This window comes from Sphaeramia orbicularis, chromosome 4 (assembly GCF_902148855.1).
Source record: "Sphaeramia orbicularis chromosome 4, fSphaOr1.1, whole genome shotgun sequence".
Classification (NCBI taxonomy): Eukaryota; Metazoa; Chordata; class Actinopteri; order Kurtiformes; family Apogonidae; genus Sphaeramia; species Sphaeramia orbicularis.
The window spans coordinates 34,489,766-34,503,539 of record NC_043960.1 but is presented as its reverse complement, the minus strand read 5'-3'; the positions used below and the strand labels follow the sequence as shown (position 1 = coordinate 34,503,539).

General features: G+C 39.3%; 1 protein-coding gene across 1 annotated transcript in view; it reads right to left on the bottom strand.

Annotated features, from left to right (window-relative positions):
- The window catches only part of LOC115418123 (pre-B-cell leukemia transcription factor 1-like), a 57,858-nt gene extending 44,453 nt beyond the window's left edge, over positions 1–13,405 (bottom strand). Inside the window, 2 exon segments of the mRNA XM_030132474.1 lie at positions 11,774–11,847; positions 12,746–13,405. Coding sequence (XP_029988334.1) covers positions 11,774–11,847; positions 12,746–12,933 — 262 coding nt within the window. The 5' untranslated portion in view covers positions 12,934–13,405.
- Between the last annotated feature and the right edge of the window lie 369 nt (positions 13,406–13,774).

Genomic DNA, 13,774 nt, shown 5'->3' with positions numbered 1-13,774 from the left:
GAGGCCATTCCCGCCCAATGAGCTGACGGTGCTTGGAAACCAGCGGTGGGAAAAAAAAAGACACCACATCAAGCATGTTAAAGACAAATACAATAACAGATTCTCCTCTCAGCAACTTCTAACTGGACATACTGTTTACCTTTCATGCAGATACTTGATAAGTTAAAATAGATAATGAGACATGTCTGGGACAATAAACAACCAATTACATCCAAGATCTTATATTCAAAGATCATGTTAGTGAATAGCTGGAGCTTATACTCATTTGGTGGATACAAATAAACACACAGGAAAAGTGTGCTGGTAAAATTTGCAGAGGAAGGCATTTGAAGTAAAACAGACCATGTGCATGTTAAAAGAAGGTTGATGGATAGTATATAAAACCCAAAAAATCTGGTAGGGTAATAGGCTTCCTGAACTCACACAAATAAATGTCCCACAGCCTGTGCTGACATACTGTAGTTAAAAATGAAGAGAAATGTAGCAATGTAAAAATCTCTACAAGCTGTTAATATTTCATGAGTAGCCATTCTGACATTGTCACACTATATACCATAATTTGTATGGCAGGCAGTCTGAGGGAAGGGAAGGGAAGGGAAGGGAAAAGCTGGGGTAGGGAACAGAAAGGGAGGAAGAGGGGGTGAATAGAAGTGAACGACATAGAAAAAGATACAAGATAAAGGTGGAAAAGTGTCTCTAAAAAGACTTCAGCATGCGCCGAGCTGGCTGACAGTGAATTTTTTGGAAGTCAGCATGGTACAAAGAACATTTGAAATGGCCCATTTAACAGCACTGTACTCCACTCCCAGCCGATGCCACCATTTGCATACTTCATATCAGATGAAGATGGATGGTGAAAATCAATGTCACTGAGATGAGCGTTTTATCAAGGTTACGCTATCCTCCAAACTCCTAAAACCTCTTTATCTCATCTCTGTTGTCGGAATATTAACTTATCAACACAATCTCTTTACAACAGTGGCAGGGGCAATGTGAATTTATCAGCAGCAATAGCACTGACAGGGTGACCAGCTGGCTTTTAAACCTACATCTGATCATTACTGTCTAATAACAAATTAATTGTTTATGTCTGCCTATTCCAAAAGTAGGGTCAGGATCCAAAATGGGACACAGAGCTGTTTTTATTGTCCCGCCAATTGTCAGGATAAAAAACATTTACACTTATAACCTCCCAAAGCATGTATAATACCTGATAAAACAATGCTGAAGATTCAACAAGATAAACACGACAAAGAAGAGACATCTTTTTTCAGTTTTGTACATTCCTAAATCAGTATTTTTTTCTTGTATTTCTTAATTGGTATGTTGCTGTGTAGCTAACATTACTTATCATTGTTAGAACTGTTTGTTAACATTGTCTTGCAATCCTTTATTAAGGTTCTGATATACCTGCAAAATGCCATAAATGATACAATGATGTGTTACGTTATAAAATATCAGCATTGTATAATTTGGTAGAAAACTTAGTCATGGATTTGAGTCTGTTTTCATGCTTTGAAGGAAAATGTACAGACAACTGGTTATTTTGAAATGCATGAAATCTATCTTTTTCAGCCCAAACATAAATTCGAAATATTAAAAAATTAGAAAACTATAATATAATGACTTTTATTTTGTGTGTTTTCAACAGTACCTCTACCATACACACATTAGAGCTTTAAATGCAGCTTTTTGTGAGTATATGCTTGCACAGGCTGACTTTTTGGTTGTAATTTTGTCAACTGTAGCTTCATAACACATCATAACAGACAGAAAAAAATGTCACAACACTAAAAATCCCAACATGACATCTGAAAATGCCCTATTTAGCCCAACACCAAAGACATAGTAGTCAATCTGAAATGAAATACAACAAAAAACAACCAATAATCAGATTTGAGAAGGTGAAACTAGCGTGTGACTAAACAGTTAATCCAGTTGCTGTCCATCATGTCTGTCCTCCAATAAATCAATGAATCTCCTAATTGCTCTATTGGTGCTGATTCAGATGGAATTTCACCCATTGCATTACTCAAACATTAAATGTCTCCCTACTGCAATCCTTTTTTAAATCCAAAAAGCTGTTCACAAATTGTGCTTTGTTGGTAAGACTAGTAAATTACAATGTTGGTTGTTACCTAGTAAATGTGAATGAACTGAACATTGATGTAAATAGATAAGTCTGGGCCATATTGAAAATAGTACATATATCTTCTACCGTGTTCTTTGTGGGATGTAAAAGATTATATTGTGATCAACATCCTTTTTTTAAGTCATGGGATGAGGCAGACTTTGGCTCTTACAGCTCTCTCCCATATTAATTTACTGCATCACGGGTTGTATTTAGGGTTTCTGCAAGGTTACTGGGTACATTTAAGTCCATTTATAGTGATTCTTTATTGTCTGTCAGCACTAGAACTTCAGTTGGTCTATTTTAACCGGCAAGATGTTGTGTAACGTACTTTGCTTCTACAGTAAAGTCAGTGTTTGAGAGACATCTTGTATGTCTCTGGCTTATGAGTAAGTAATCAGATATGATTTTATATTCCTTGCCCAGCCGTAGAATTTTACCAGCCCATGAAATTAACCTGTTGGTTAATGTTCTAGGAGCTCAGCGGATAAAGCAACTGTCAATAACAATAGGTCAGACAATCTGATTGCTGTTAGTTTTGTTTGTCAGTAATGACTTATCAAAACTTGTTGCACTATTACCATAAATGCATCAGTCAAAGCTTCAGAGTATTACTAGAGTTATTAGGATCTTTTGGTGCAGATGGTTTTTTAAGCTAAATACTGATTCCTTTCTGCCCATTTGACCCTTTCCTAGACACTCTGGCTCACACACTGTTCAGATTACAACCTCTGCTGTTCATGTTTAGTGAAACATCATTAAATGTGCTCTCCTCTCTTGCTGTCAGGCTACAGAACCTTGCCTTTGTCTGCATGATTATCTACTGGTCCCTCATTATGGAGGCGAAGACTGAACTTCCATTTTAAGCCTTTGTGACTCCCATCTTTACCTCAGTCCACTAGCCATAAAAATGTCATGGCAACTATAGAGCGCCCAGGCCACTGTGAGAACTAACAGGAATCACACGCTCAGGGCCAAATCCAACAGGGCGGACAGTTACAGTTTGGAGGTCAGTAAGGAATCTCTTCACATGACTTTCCACATCCTCATCCTTTCCGACCTCCTGACATCAGCCTGAAAGTGACTTCAACCAAGTGCACATCCTCCGTTTTCTCTCTCCTGGTGTAATGTTGCACCGCAGAGAGAAAATGACAGACCATTTATAAAACAGGAAGTGGAGCTAACTACAGTAAGCATAAGCTATTTCTGGAGAAGGATGTCTGCAAATAACAAAGAGCTGTCAAATTCAAACAGGTCCACAGTGAAATAAAATCACTTAAAAAATAAATAAAACACTACTTTAGGCTACGCAGAGAAAGTCTGAGTTTCGACTTTGCATCTGTGATCCCACCTGCTGTGAACCCTGCTGATGGTGCAGACGATCACACTGCACGCTTTGAGTTCCCCACCATGTTGCTGGTGTCTGCACTGGGAAGCCATCCAAAACCACAATACATTTCTGCTATGGAACATTTGTTTCCTTTCAGGGGGGCGCACGGCCCCAACATGCTCCTTCTACATTTTTCTGTCGTGCTACATTGCATGACAGTTTATTTTGGGAAGCACAGGTTGGCACCTGAGACACAGAGCTGACAAAGCACTTGGTGTCACATCAATGAGGCCAGTTGGTGCCATGACAATGCCTCTGGCCATGCAATCCTACAAGATGGACAACACTGCATTGAATATCTTGGCAAAGTAGGAAGAGAGGCCTCAGCTGCAAACTGGGGGATCTAAATGTGAATGAGCCCATTGCAGGAGGGATTCAGCCTCAGATTACTGGACGTTAATAAAATCTGAACTGTTGTGATGGACTGTTTGCCAGTTCAGGGTGTTCCCTGGCTGCCACCCAATGCATGCTGGGACTAGATCCAACACATCCAGCTCTCTAAATAGTAACAACTGGGTAAAGACAATAGCTCAATGAACATTTTCTTACCAGCACAAAACATGAGATAAATATTAGTCATCACATTAGTACAATCAAATTAAAACCTGTGCCATTAAATCAGGAAATGAGGGAATATTCCTAAAAATGAAATCTTGTGTAAACTCTGTTTATTGCTGTTTGTTAATGAAGACTGTTGGGCCATGCTTTCTGTCTTCTATTTTGCATTTGTACAGACTGAATATCCCAAGCAAAATTTGTAACACAGCTTTTTGAAACATTCTGGCAGTTTCACTGTGTTTGGTATTGTATTTGGGTGGACATAAACTATAAACAGATATGCCAAGAACCTTTCTTAAAAAAATGTTTTTTCTTTAAAGATAGTTCTATAAACATTAAAAACATAATGTATTATCAGTAAAAATTTACCTTGTCTCCAGTGTTTATATCATTACACAAATCTGATCTTTCTGGACTGTCTGCAGAGGAACCATGTCCTTGTACAGGTATATTACTACTGTATCCAAAATACTGCAAAGACTAAGCTGTGGGCCATTAACTGATTGTGTTATAAAGTTCTAACCATTAGTAAGAATGGTGCACAAAGTTAATAGGTCTTTTTATACACTATGCACAGCACTCTAACATTTCTACCGGCAAACAACGTTATATAATAAGCTGCACAGTGAAGTGTTACAGGTGTTGTTTACACTCTACAATATCAAAGTATATGAAATATTAATATGAAAAAAATACTTAAATTAAAAGTAGTATAGGGTGTTGTCTGGTACATCACCCAGTGTTGTGTTATATTGTGTTGTAGAGGCACTGTTAGTGTAAAACATGTGGAACATGTGTAATTCACAATGTTAATGAGAAGAAAAGTGACTATTTTACAGGTAAATGTATTTTCCTGCCAAATAAGTTTAAATCCACCATTCACTACAAAATCACTATTAAGGACATGCCAATGTACTTTTTCATTTCCAGATTTTTATTCTGTTTGCATCATAGTCAAATCCTCATTGGCTCTAATTAACTCTTAGTATATCAAGATGAAATTTTCAATTACAAAATGTAAAGTGCATCAAAATCAAAGTGAATAATTAATAATTGAAGTCACAGTCCAGAAATGATAAGGATGTAAACATTACGACGTAAACTACATTAAGATTTGCACACAGACAAGATAGAAGATATAGGCAGTGTTTAATTTGAGATATATTTCTTAATAATTGCCCCTCTGAGTGTGTTTTTATTGGAGCCAGTGACAAAGAGATGAGTAGTAGCAGTGGAATGTGGACTACATTAACTTGGCCAATTATGAGCCTTTGCGGGATGCTTAATGTCACTGTGTGAGGACAGAAGCGTCAGCAGATCTGTGGATGCCACTACTGCCAGTCACCACAACCAAAAGCATATTTAGACTGAGACTTACATTGCATCCTTTTAGTATTGAACATATCACTGACATGATAAGTGTTTGGTAACTTTGTCTCACAAGAGAACCTCGGAGTTCAGTTTCCTAGTATTGGGAAATCTAAAAATTAACTTTCCAGAAAATGGTACAAATACACTACCTGACATACACACACACACACACACTGAATGAACACTGACTACATATCCTGTTTCTCATAATGCAGTAGCGACTGAGTGCAGATAAGATTACTGACTGGAATGACTGCTTAAAAAACATACACAGACAAAAGCCTCATACACACACACATACATGCCAACACACACACACACACACACACACACACACACACACACACACACACACACACACACTTGTACTATAAAGTGACAGAGCAACTGCTTTGCTGTGTTAAATATCAGATGCAAATGAAAAGAGAAAATCTATCATGACTCTAATGTGGCCTGATAGGAGGGGGCGCACTCTCCTCTGAGGAGCCGAGTGGTGTGAGGAGGGTGATGTATGGAGGAGCTGGATGAGAGGTGAAAAGCGTAGCGAGACGGACGAAGGGAGGGGTGGATTGCTGGGAGGGAAGGGGAGGGAGGGGGGCCATGCAGTCCTGCCAGACTCCTGAGAGCCCAGGGCAAAAGTGGAATAAATGTTGATTAGTGTTGATTTTGTCCAACGAGCACCCGGCAACTGACAGTGGGACTAAGCTGCAGCGAAAGGGAACCATTAATCTTGGTCTGGTTTAAGTAGTGTATATTAATTTGTGTCATTTCCACTACGTGGAGAGAGGCCTCTCTCTCCCTCTCCCTTTTCTTTCTCCCTCCCTCCAGTGTTTAAAAGTGGCAGCCGAGCCTCTTTCATAGGGAACATACAGTGGAAGCCTGGAGGTGGCGTCTGCAAGTAGCAGCAGGGAAGAGTGGAGGAAATGAGATTCCAAACAGTACATTATGGAAAATGAACTCCTGGGGGGTTGGTATGGCAACCACATTCAAATGTGCCATTGCATGTTCAATTTAACGTGCATAACAAATTTGCAGACTTGATTAAATTCGTAACATATTAAGGAGGCCGGTATAAAAAAAGGCAAAGCAAACCTGCAGGGACTGCGATTGCAAAGAGAGCCTTGAACGAGGTAAATGGCAGAACAGTGATATTTAAGCAATCGTTCCTCAGTGTTGAGCACAGGAGTCAGCATTCAGGTAACAGATTGAGGCCTGCGCTCTTTTACTAGTCTACTTGGATCTTGCCTTCATTCTGTAATCTCCACACTTGCAGGGCTGCTTGGAGCAAACGCAATTTTTCTACAAACAGAATTCTAGTGGCCTTCGGCAGAGACGAAGAAAATCATTCATCAGTTCAGGAAATTCTGAGAATACACCCGTTAATCATATAAAACAGACACACAGTGCTGGCGCTTCTTCTTCACAAGAATGAGAAGAGACTATCATGATAGAGAAAGTTCTCCAGGAAAAAAATAGTACATGTGATGTCAGTGTTAATTACTAAATCTCAGCACAGTAAGATTTCTATAATTAAGCCCCTTAATATGATTAACATGTATCAATTAGGCGACTGACAATTTGCATAATGTATAATGTAACCACATTGTTCTATACTGTAATGGTATTAACACACCATTTACAATGCTGTCACTCACTGATCATTCTGTGATTATGATTCTGCATCAAATACAGTATAAAGTCAGTGTGAGCTATAAGCTGGTTAATCAAAACACACAATTTTCCAGTTGTGTACATCCGCTGAGCAGAATTAGACTTTAGCGCTTCCTCTCTCTCTCTCTCTCTCTGTGGATGGATAAGCAGAGAGATTGGGGAAACAGCTGTGGCAAGGAGCTTGGCATTTTTCTCCCCCTGAACGCTGCTGTATCAGCATCGAGGAGGAAGGATAAGAGACAAAAGCTGCACGCATTAGAGTCGTCTCACTGTCGACCGAGAGGCGCGTACGAGAGGGAGGCATAGCCTCTCTATCACAACACACATCTACATCGTCTTACAATGCAGAGAGGGTAACATACACTGTTACTGCCTGCTAGTTTACACATGCAACCACTCCGAACAAGCCCTACAAACCTTATTCTAGCACAGACATTCCTCAAGACAGATTATAATGTCAAGTCAACTGACCTGAAAGACAAAACAGACTCCTTTTGTTCTGTGTCACTACATCAGGGCTGCAAATAATGACTATCATCAGTGTTAATTAATCTGTCAATAACTTTTCATTAATTAATACACAATTACTCAATAAATGCTGAATCTCAGAAAACCTGAAGGGGCATCTTGCAGTGTCTTATTTTGACAAACCAACTGTCTAACAAGTAAGAAAGAAAGAAAGAAAGAAAAAAAGAAAGAAAGAAAGAAACAAGCAAACAAACAAACAAACAAACAAAGACAGAAAAACACCCAATCCTACATTGAGAAGACAGAGCCAGAGAATATTTTTGCTTTTGATCAAACTTTGTAATTATTAATTTTCACTCTAACTGATCAATTGACAAATTGTTTCAACCTTGTATTATATTTCAAAGCCAAAAGCACAAACGCTGCTTTCAAGTGTTTATTGGATGATATGCTGTGCTGAGTTCAGCCTCTGTAATACAAATAGGCAGATGCCAAGCATCTGAATGGACTGACAAGTCAATGTACTGGAGGCTTCCACGCACCTTCCATAATCAGACCTCTGGCTCATTTCATCCTGTCAAACACTACTCGGCTGCCCTCTGTAAAACACCCTATTTTCACCCTTCAAAAAATAACATTACATCACTTGGCTAGTCATTTTTATAAATGGAGGATCCCCTAGGCTTGAAACCTTACACTATACAAACACAGGCCACAAGAAAGCTGGCCTTTTGTTGAGGTTGAGCGGAAAAAAATTAAACAGCAAGTCAGTGCAGCACATTTACTGAGCAGTTCAGTCGAGGAGTGGTTTTGTTTGACACAGCTTGAGATTTATGATGTTGGTGAAGTGTTTACAGAGGTCAAGGCAGCTCATTTTCCAAATCAGTTTGTCAAGAATTTGTTATCTAAAGAGGCCTTTTCATCAATCATAAACGGTCCACCTTAAAAATATAAGTATCTTTTACATACAGAGCTGGATAAGACACATAAATACAAAACATTTGGAATCAGTTGTGTCATATCAATTAATACATCTATATTTACCAGCCTCTAAAGTTTAAGAATTCGACAACAGAAAGGTTAATGCATGGACTAATAGCAGTGGAGTCAAAGGATGTATTTTTGGAAACTCACTGTGAGAACCTTTCCAAACACAGAGTACACTGGTGTTGATAGTATATTCAAACAAACCTAGCTTTTTTTTATTATTTTTTTTTTTAAATCTTTGCACTACATTTTGGACATGTACGGTAATATAATTAATGTGTTTTATATAATTTAATGCTTCGTCTCCTCTTTGAAATGTACTGTACAACATATAGTCATGCACAGCTTTAGAAAGATAGCATTGCTTTGAAGTAAAAACGACAACCCAAATATGCCTGGAATGAGACTGGGTGAAGATGAGGACGGTGTCTGTTCAGGAAAAAAAAGGCACTGGTTTAAATAAAGTGTTCCTTCCTACTCCTTTCCTCCTGGGTGTTGCTGCACCATTGTGCTTGTTTATACTGCACAATATTTCTGTTGGCCATCTCGCACTTCATCCCAGTAAAAATACACAGAGTAGGTCAGAAGTTCAGGCCCTAGATCAACACAGGCATTGTGTCTTGCAGGTGCTGTCAGCTGCCAGGGATGGAAAATATACACAGGCAAATGCAGCTCTGTGGCTACACACCGTCTCTGCACTGAGGATGGACAAAGTTACAGCAGCAGAACAGCAGTTTTGGTGAGTACAGCTGTTGGATTTGGCCAGTCTGCACACAATTTGATATATGTAAAGACAAAAAATATTCAGACACAGCAGAAAGAGGCAAAGACAGCAAAGGCTATACACACTTTGGTACTGACATTACTGTAATTAAGAAATATTATGCTGTTTAGACTCTGTAATATGTCACATTCATTATTTGGCGTCTTTGGCAAGTTAACTAAAGTTAATCATTTTCATCATGTCTTGCACATGGAAATAAAACCTGACAACAAACAAACTCCTCAATTCAACATAAAAAACATTCCCCAAGCTATTAAATTAAAACTCAAACTAAAGCGAAAATCACAACACAAAAAAAATTCTGTCATTTTATATCCCTCACCATGCACAAAGTTTTAATAAGTTTCACAGCAGATGCAACATTTCCACTTGAAACAGCAGAAAAAACACAGGTGCATCAAGACCATAATACAGAAAGAGCTAAATAGAATCCATCCATTGTACTATGTACACCTGTGTTTTTCTGGGATCTGTCAAAACATCTACTGTAAAATAACAGAGAGGTTGAAGCATTATGAGCAACTGGGTACAACTTAAAAAAAAAAAAAAAAAAAAAAAGCTAATTAGTCTAAAAAGTTCTGAATTTCAGTTTCATATATTTTAAAATATCAACAATAATACAATATCTATTAATAACAATATCTGGCCATAATTTCATCTAATAAATCTAAATCTTCAGTTTTTCCGGCCACAGAAAACTGAAAATTTACAGTGAAAGATTATATATGCTAATAACGTAACACAGCCACAATTTTGTCAGTAAAATATATTGTTAAAAATATTTTATAGAGACATTCTATTTGCAAATTGCTCTACATGACTTGTGAGAACTGTTTAAAGTGTCAACAAAATAACACAACTACTCCTAAAAGTAGTGCTCACAACATTTCTGTGGCAGTAAGAGTAAATCAGACACACAAGTATGCATTTTATTCTACTAATGCGTATAGGGAAGTGACTTGAAATAAAAATCATAACTTTTGCCAGAGCAAATTGTTGTACATGTGAAACCTTCTTTACAAAAACTTGTAACAAAGCTAACAGGCTAAAATTACACTCTACAAAAATAAAACAAGCACCATATCTCCTGTGTACAGCTCCATAAGCTGCACCTTGTATTTATAGGTTGCCAGCTGAAAGAGAAAAGAATGGGTGTGCAGACAGGAAGAAGTCCAAGTTACTTTGTACTCTCAGCAGAGCCGAACTTTGGATGAACTCTGAGAAGCGCCAGGGAGTAAAACACTATGCATAACTGTGTCACTCCCCCTCCAAAAAACCTACCAAGACAACAAAAAAGAGCGAGCCAGCAGGCTTCAAAAGGCCCCCTGCTCTCTCCTGAGGCAGTGGCCGATTCAAGATAAACTGCCGGGCTTGGGGGTAGGCAGCGAGGTGAACTTCAATGAAAACCTCAATGAAAACAGCCATGAAAGCACCAGGCGAGGGTGGGATCACACACGAGAAACAATATAAACAGCACCAGTCATCGCGCCGCAAAGGTCAAGTATGAGCAAGGGCGACTTTGGAGACAATGAAAACAATATCTTCTTCATCCTCCATCCATTCCATTTGATTTCATGCACTAATGAGTGTGAAACACAAGGAAAGCGCTGCCTCTCTCGCGGTAAACTGGCACGCTTTAGCAACTCAATATCTCAACAGGGCAAGTTTTGAAGAGCCCTATAACACATCAGTCTAAAGACAAGGAAATAAAAGACGAGATACACGCTATCAGTCTGAAGTGCACTGAATTCTGTGCCAATTTCAAAAATGTCACAGGGAAAATGATTTGGAAACATGACTTACGCCTCCTATGTTACATTATTTCTCTCCTAGCAATTATTCTGCTGACATGCTCCCTCACAACTGCTTTAATAGAGAGACACAATACAGAATAGAAAGAGACGTATTCACTAGACTTGACAGTTAACTCACAAGGGGAGACATCAACGTGCTTGTGACAATTTTGCTCATACTCTCTATTATTCCACAATAGCATCAAAAACCTCATTCATATTTTGACACAATAATTGATAAGGACTGCTTGAGGTAATTGTCCACAGTTCCTATTGTGAAGTAGTTAAAACGCACAGACTTTATACAGGAGGAAACACATGTCTTTCATGTCAGTGAAATTTATATGGCGAATTGTGTTGTGACTGAATATCCAACGCTAGGTTCTCCAGTGTGAATTTTAGTCTGAATAGCAAATTATCCTCTGATGATAAAATAGTCCACATGGAGCTGGATTTGTGCCATGTTTAGCGACAAACGCTGTGCACTTTTTGTACTGATTTTTCCCTGGTTAAGGAAAAGGACTGAAGGAAGTGGAGGAGTGTTTCCTTACAGACAAAATTTAAAGAACCAAACTGCAGTGTTTTGGTCTTATTAGAGTGCAGAATTAAAATGAACTTACCTGTTTTTTCTTTGATTTCACACAAAACATTGAAAAGAGCAGGCTTCATTCTGTGACAGTTCAGAGCGTGTTTCCTGAAAAAGAAAAGTGGTTTCATAAGCAACCACAGAACTACATTTTATCTCAAATTTAGCCATCCTCCAAATTATCAGATACAATTAGATGCCAAAAATTTCTTAGTATTTTTAAAATGTATTTTGCACGAGATTCTACTTTCCATTTACAATTATTATACTTTTTTCCCAAATAGATAGCACCTATGTGGACATACCTGCTTAGGCTTCACTGGTGATAAATATTAATTTTACTTTATCAATTTCCTCTACTCTTATCACAAAAGAGAAATTATAAAAAAAAAAAAAAAAAAGAAGATATTTTCAGGGATACATATTTCACCTTTAGTATAATTTTTTCACACACTTGCAGCTTCAGTGAATTTCATGTGAATTGCACAAGATGGATGAAATCCTGAATTATGTATCACAAGTAAGAAAGTTGCTTTGCATTTGCTCGCCACGCTGTAAACAAGCAGTGAGCCACATGAGACAGCCTGCACTGTTCCTCAGTAATTACGGGTCATATTTAGAAAATAAAACATCAGCTTTAATTGCGTCGTTTCAGGAATGCACCCTGTTTGGGGTTACTAAATCCTGCGTGAATATGACACGCTGGCATGTTACATTAATTCGGGCCATATTCATACACTTTTATTTTCTGTTTTAAGGAGCGCGGTTTTGCCACTTATTGAAACCTGAAGTAAACTAGTGATCTGCAGACATGCCATCGCTGTTTTCCAGTTTTGTCGGCTTTCGCACAGGCGCTTCCACACGCTCCGCTCCATCTACGTCGCACTAAACTGTGCATTTCATCCCCTATTTATTTCTTTTCTCTTCTATAATTTGTTCTAGTTTGCCGCCTCTTTCAGCGCCTGTCAGTGGGAGAAAACAGGATGAATCTGCGCATAGTGTTTACCTGGCTTGGGCTTCATCCAGACTTTGATCTGTGATGGTCATAATTTGCTGTAAAATGTCTCCAATGTCCTGTTTTCTTCCGTCGCCGTCCGTTCCTCCGGTGCCTTCCTGCATATGCTGCGGCAGGCCGGGGTGCCCTGCCATGCCTACCCCCGTGTGAGAGTGCATCAACCTCGGCTGCTCGTCCATCTCTTCTTCCCTCTATCTAATTCTCAGTGGCGCTCTCGCTGAAATCCTGCAAAAATACATAAAAGAAAAAAAGAGGGGGAAATCCCGTCGGAGGTTTAATGTACGCGCCGCGCAACCAGTTTTCCTTTTTGCGGCGCTGCTGGCTACAACTGAAAGGGGGGTATCGGAGGCGAAAGCGGACAAACGAGCCCTCCTGCTCTCTGGTTCTCTCTCTCTCAGCTGGTCGGAGCTGAATGTGAAATCTGATCTGAACTGCTGCTGCCTTCTCTGGAGTAGGGCTGTGCGTAAAAACAGACAGGCTGCCTGGGTTCTACTACTAACATGAACTAGGACACGTTTTCTTGTAATGAGGCGCAGTGATCCAAAACCCCTCTTCCTGCCAAATTACAAGAAAGAGGCTGTGATAAAATAAGAAGTAGGTATGGATTTATTTCACTCTCTCCATCCTCCTGCTTTTGTCATGTACAGTACAGGCTGGGCAGGCAGCAGCGTAGCAGAGAGCATGAGAGTCAGACTCCGCCTACGCGACATGATTGGGAATATAAGACCATTTAGCCCCACCTTGAGGTGCCTCTCATGAAACGTCGATCATTGGACTGTAAAGGTGGGATGCAGAGGAGAAGCTGGGAGATGAAGCTGCCTTACAAGCAAGGAAATGGTAACGGAGTGACACCACGGTGATGGATAGAGCCTGAACTCCAAATAAATAATAGAGGCTGACACAAGAGGTCTGCTTTACTCTCCCCCTTTGACCTCAACAAGAGCCCCCACTGGCTCCACAGGACACCATTTCATTTCCATGCTGTGCCAAGATATAAGCTCCACTAATCAAAGCCAATGG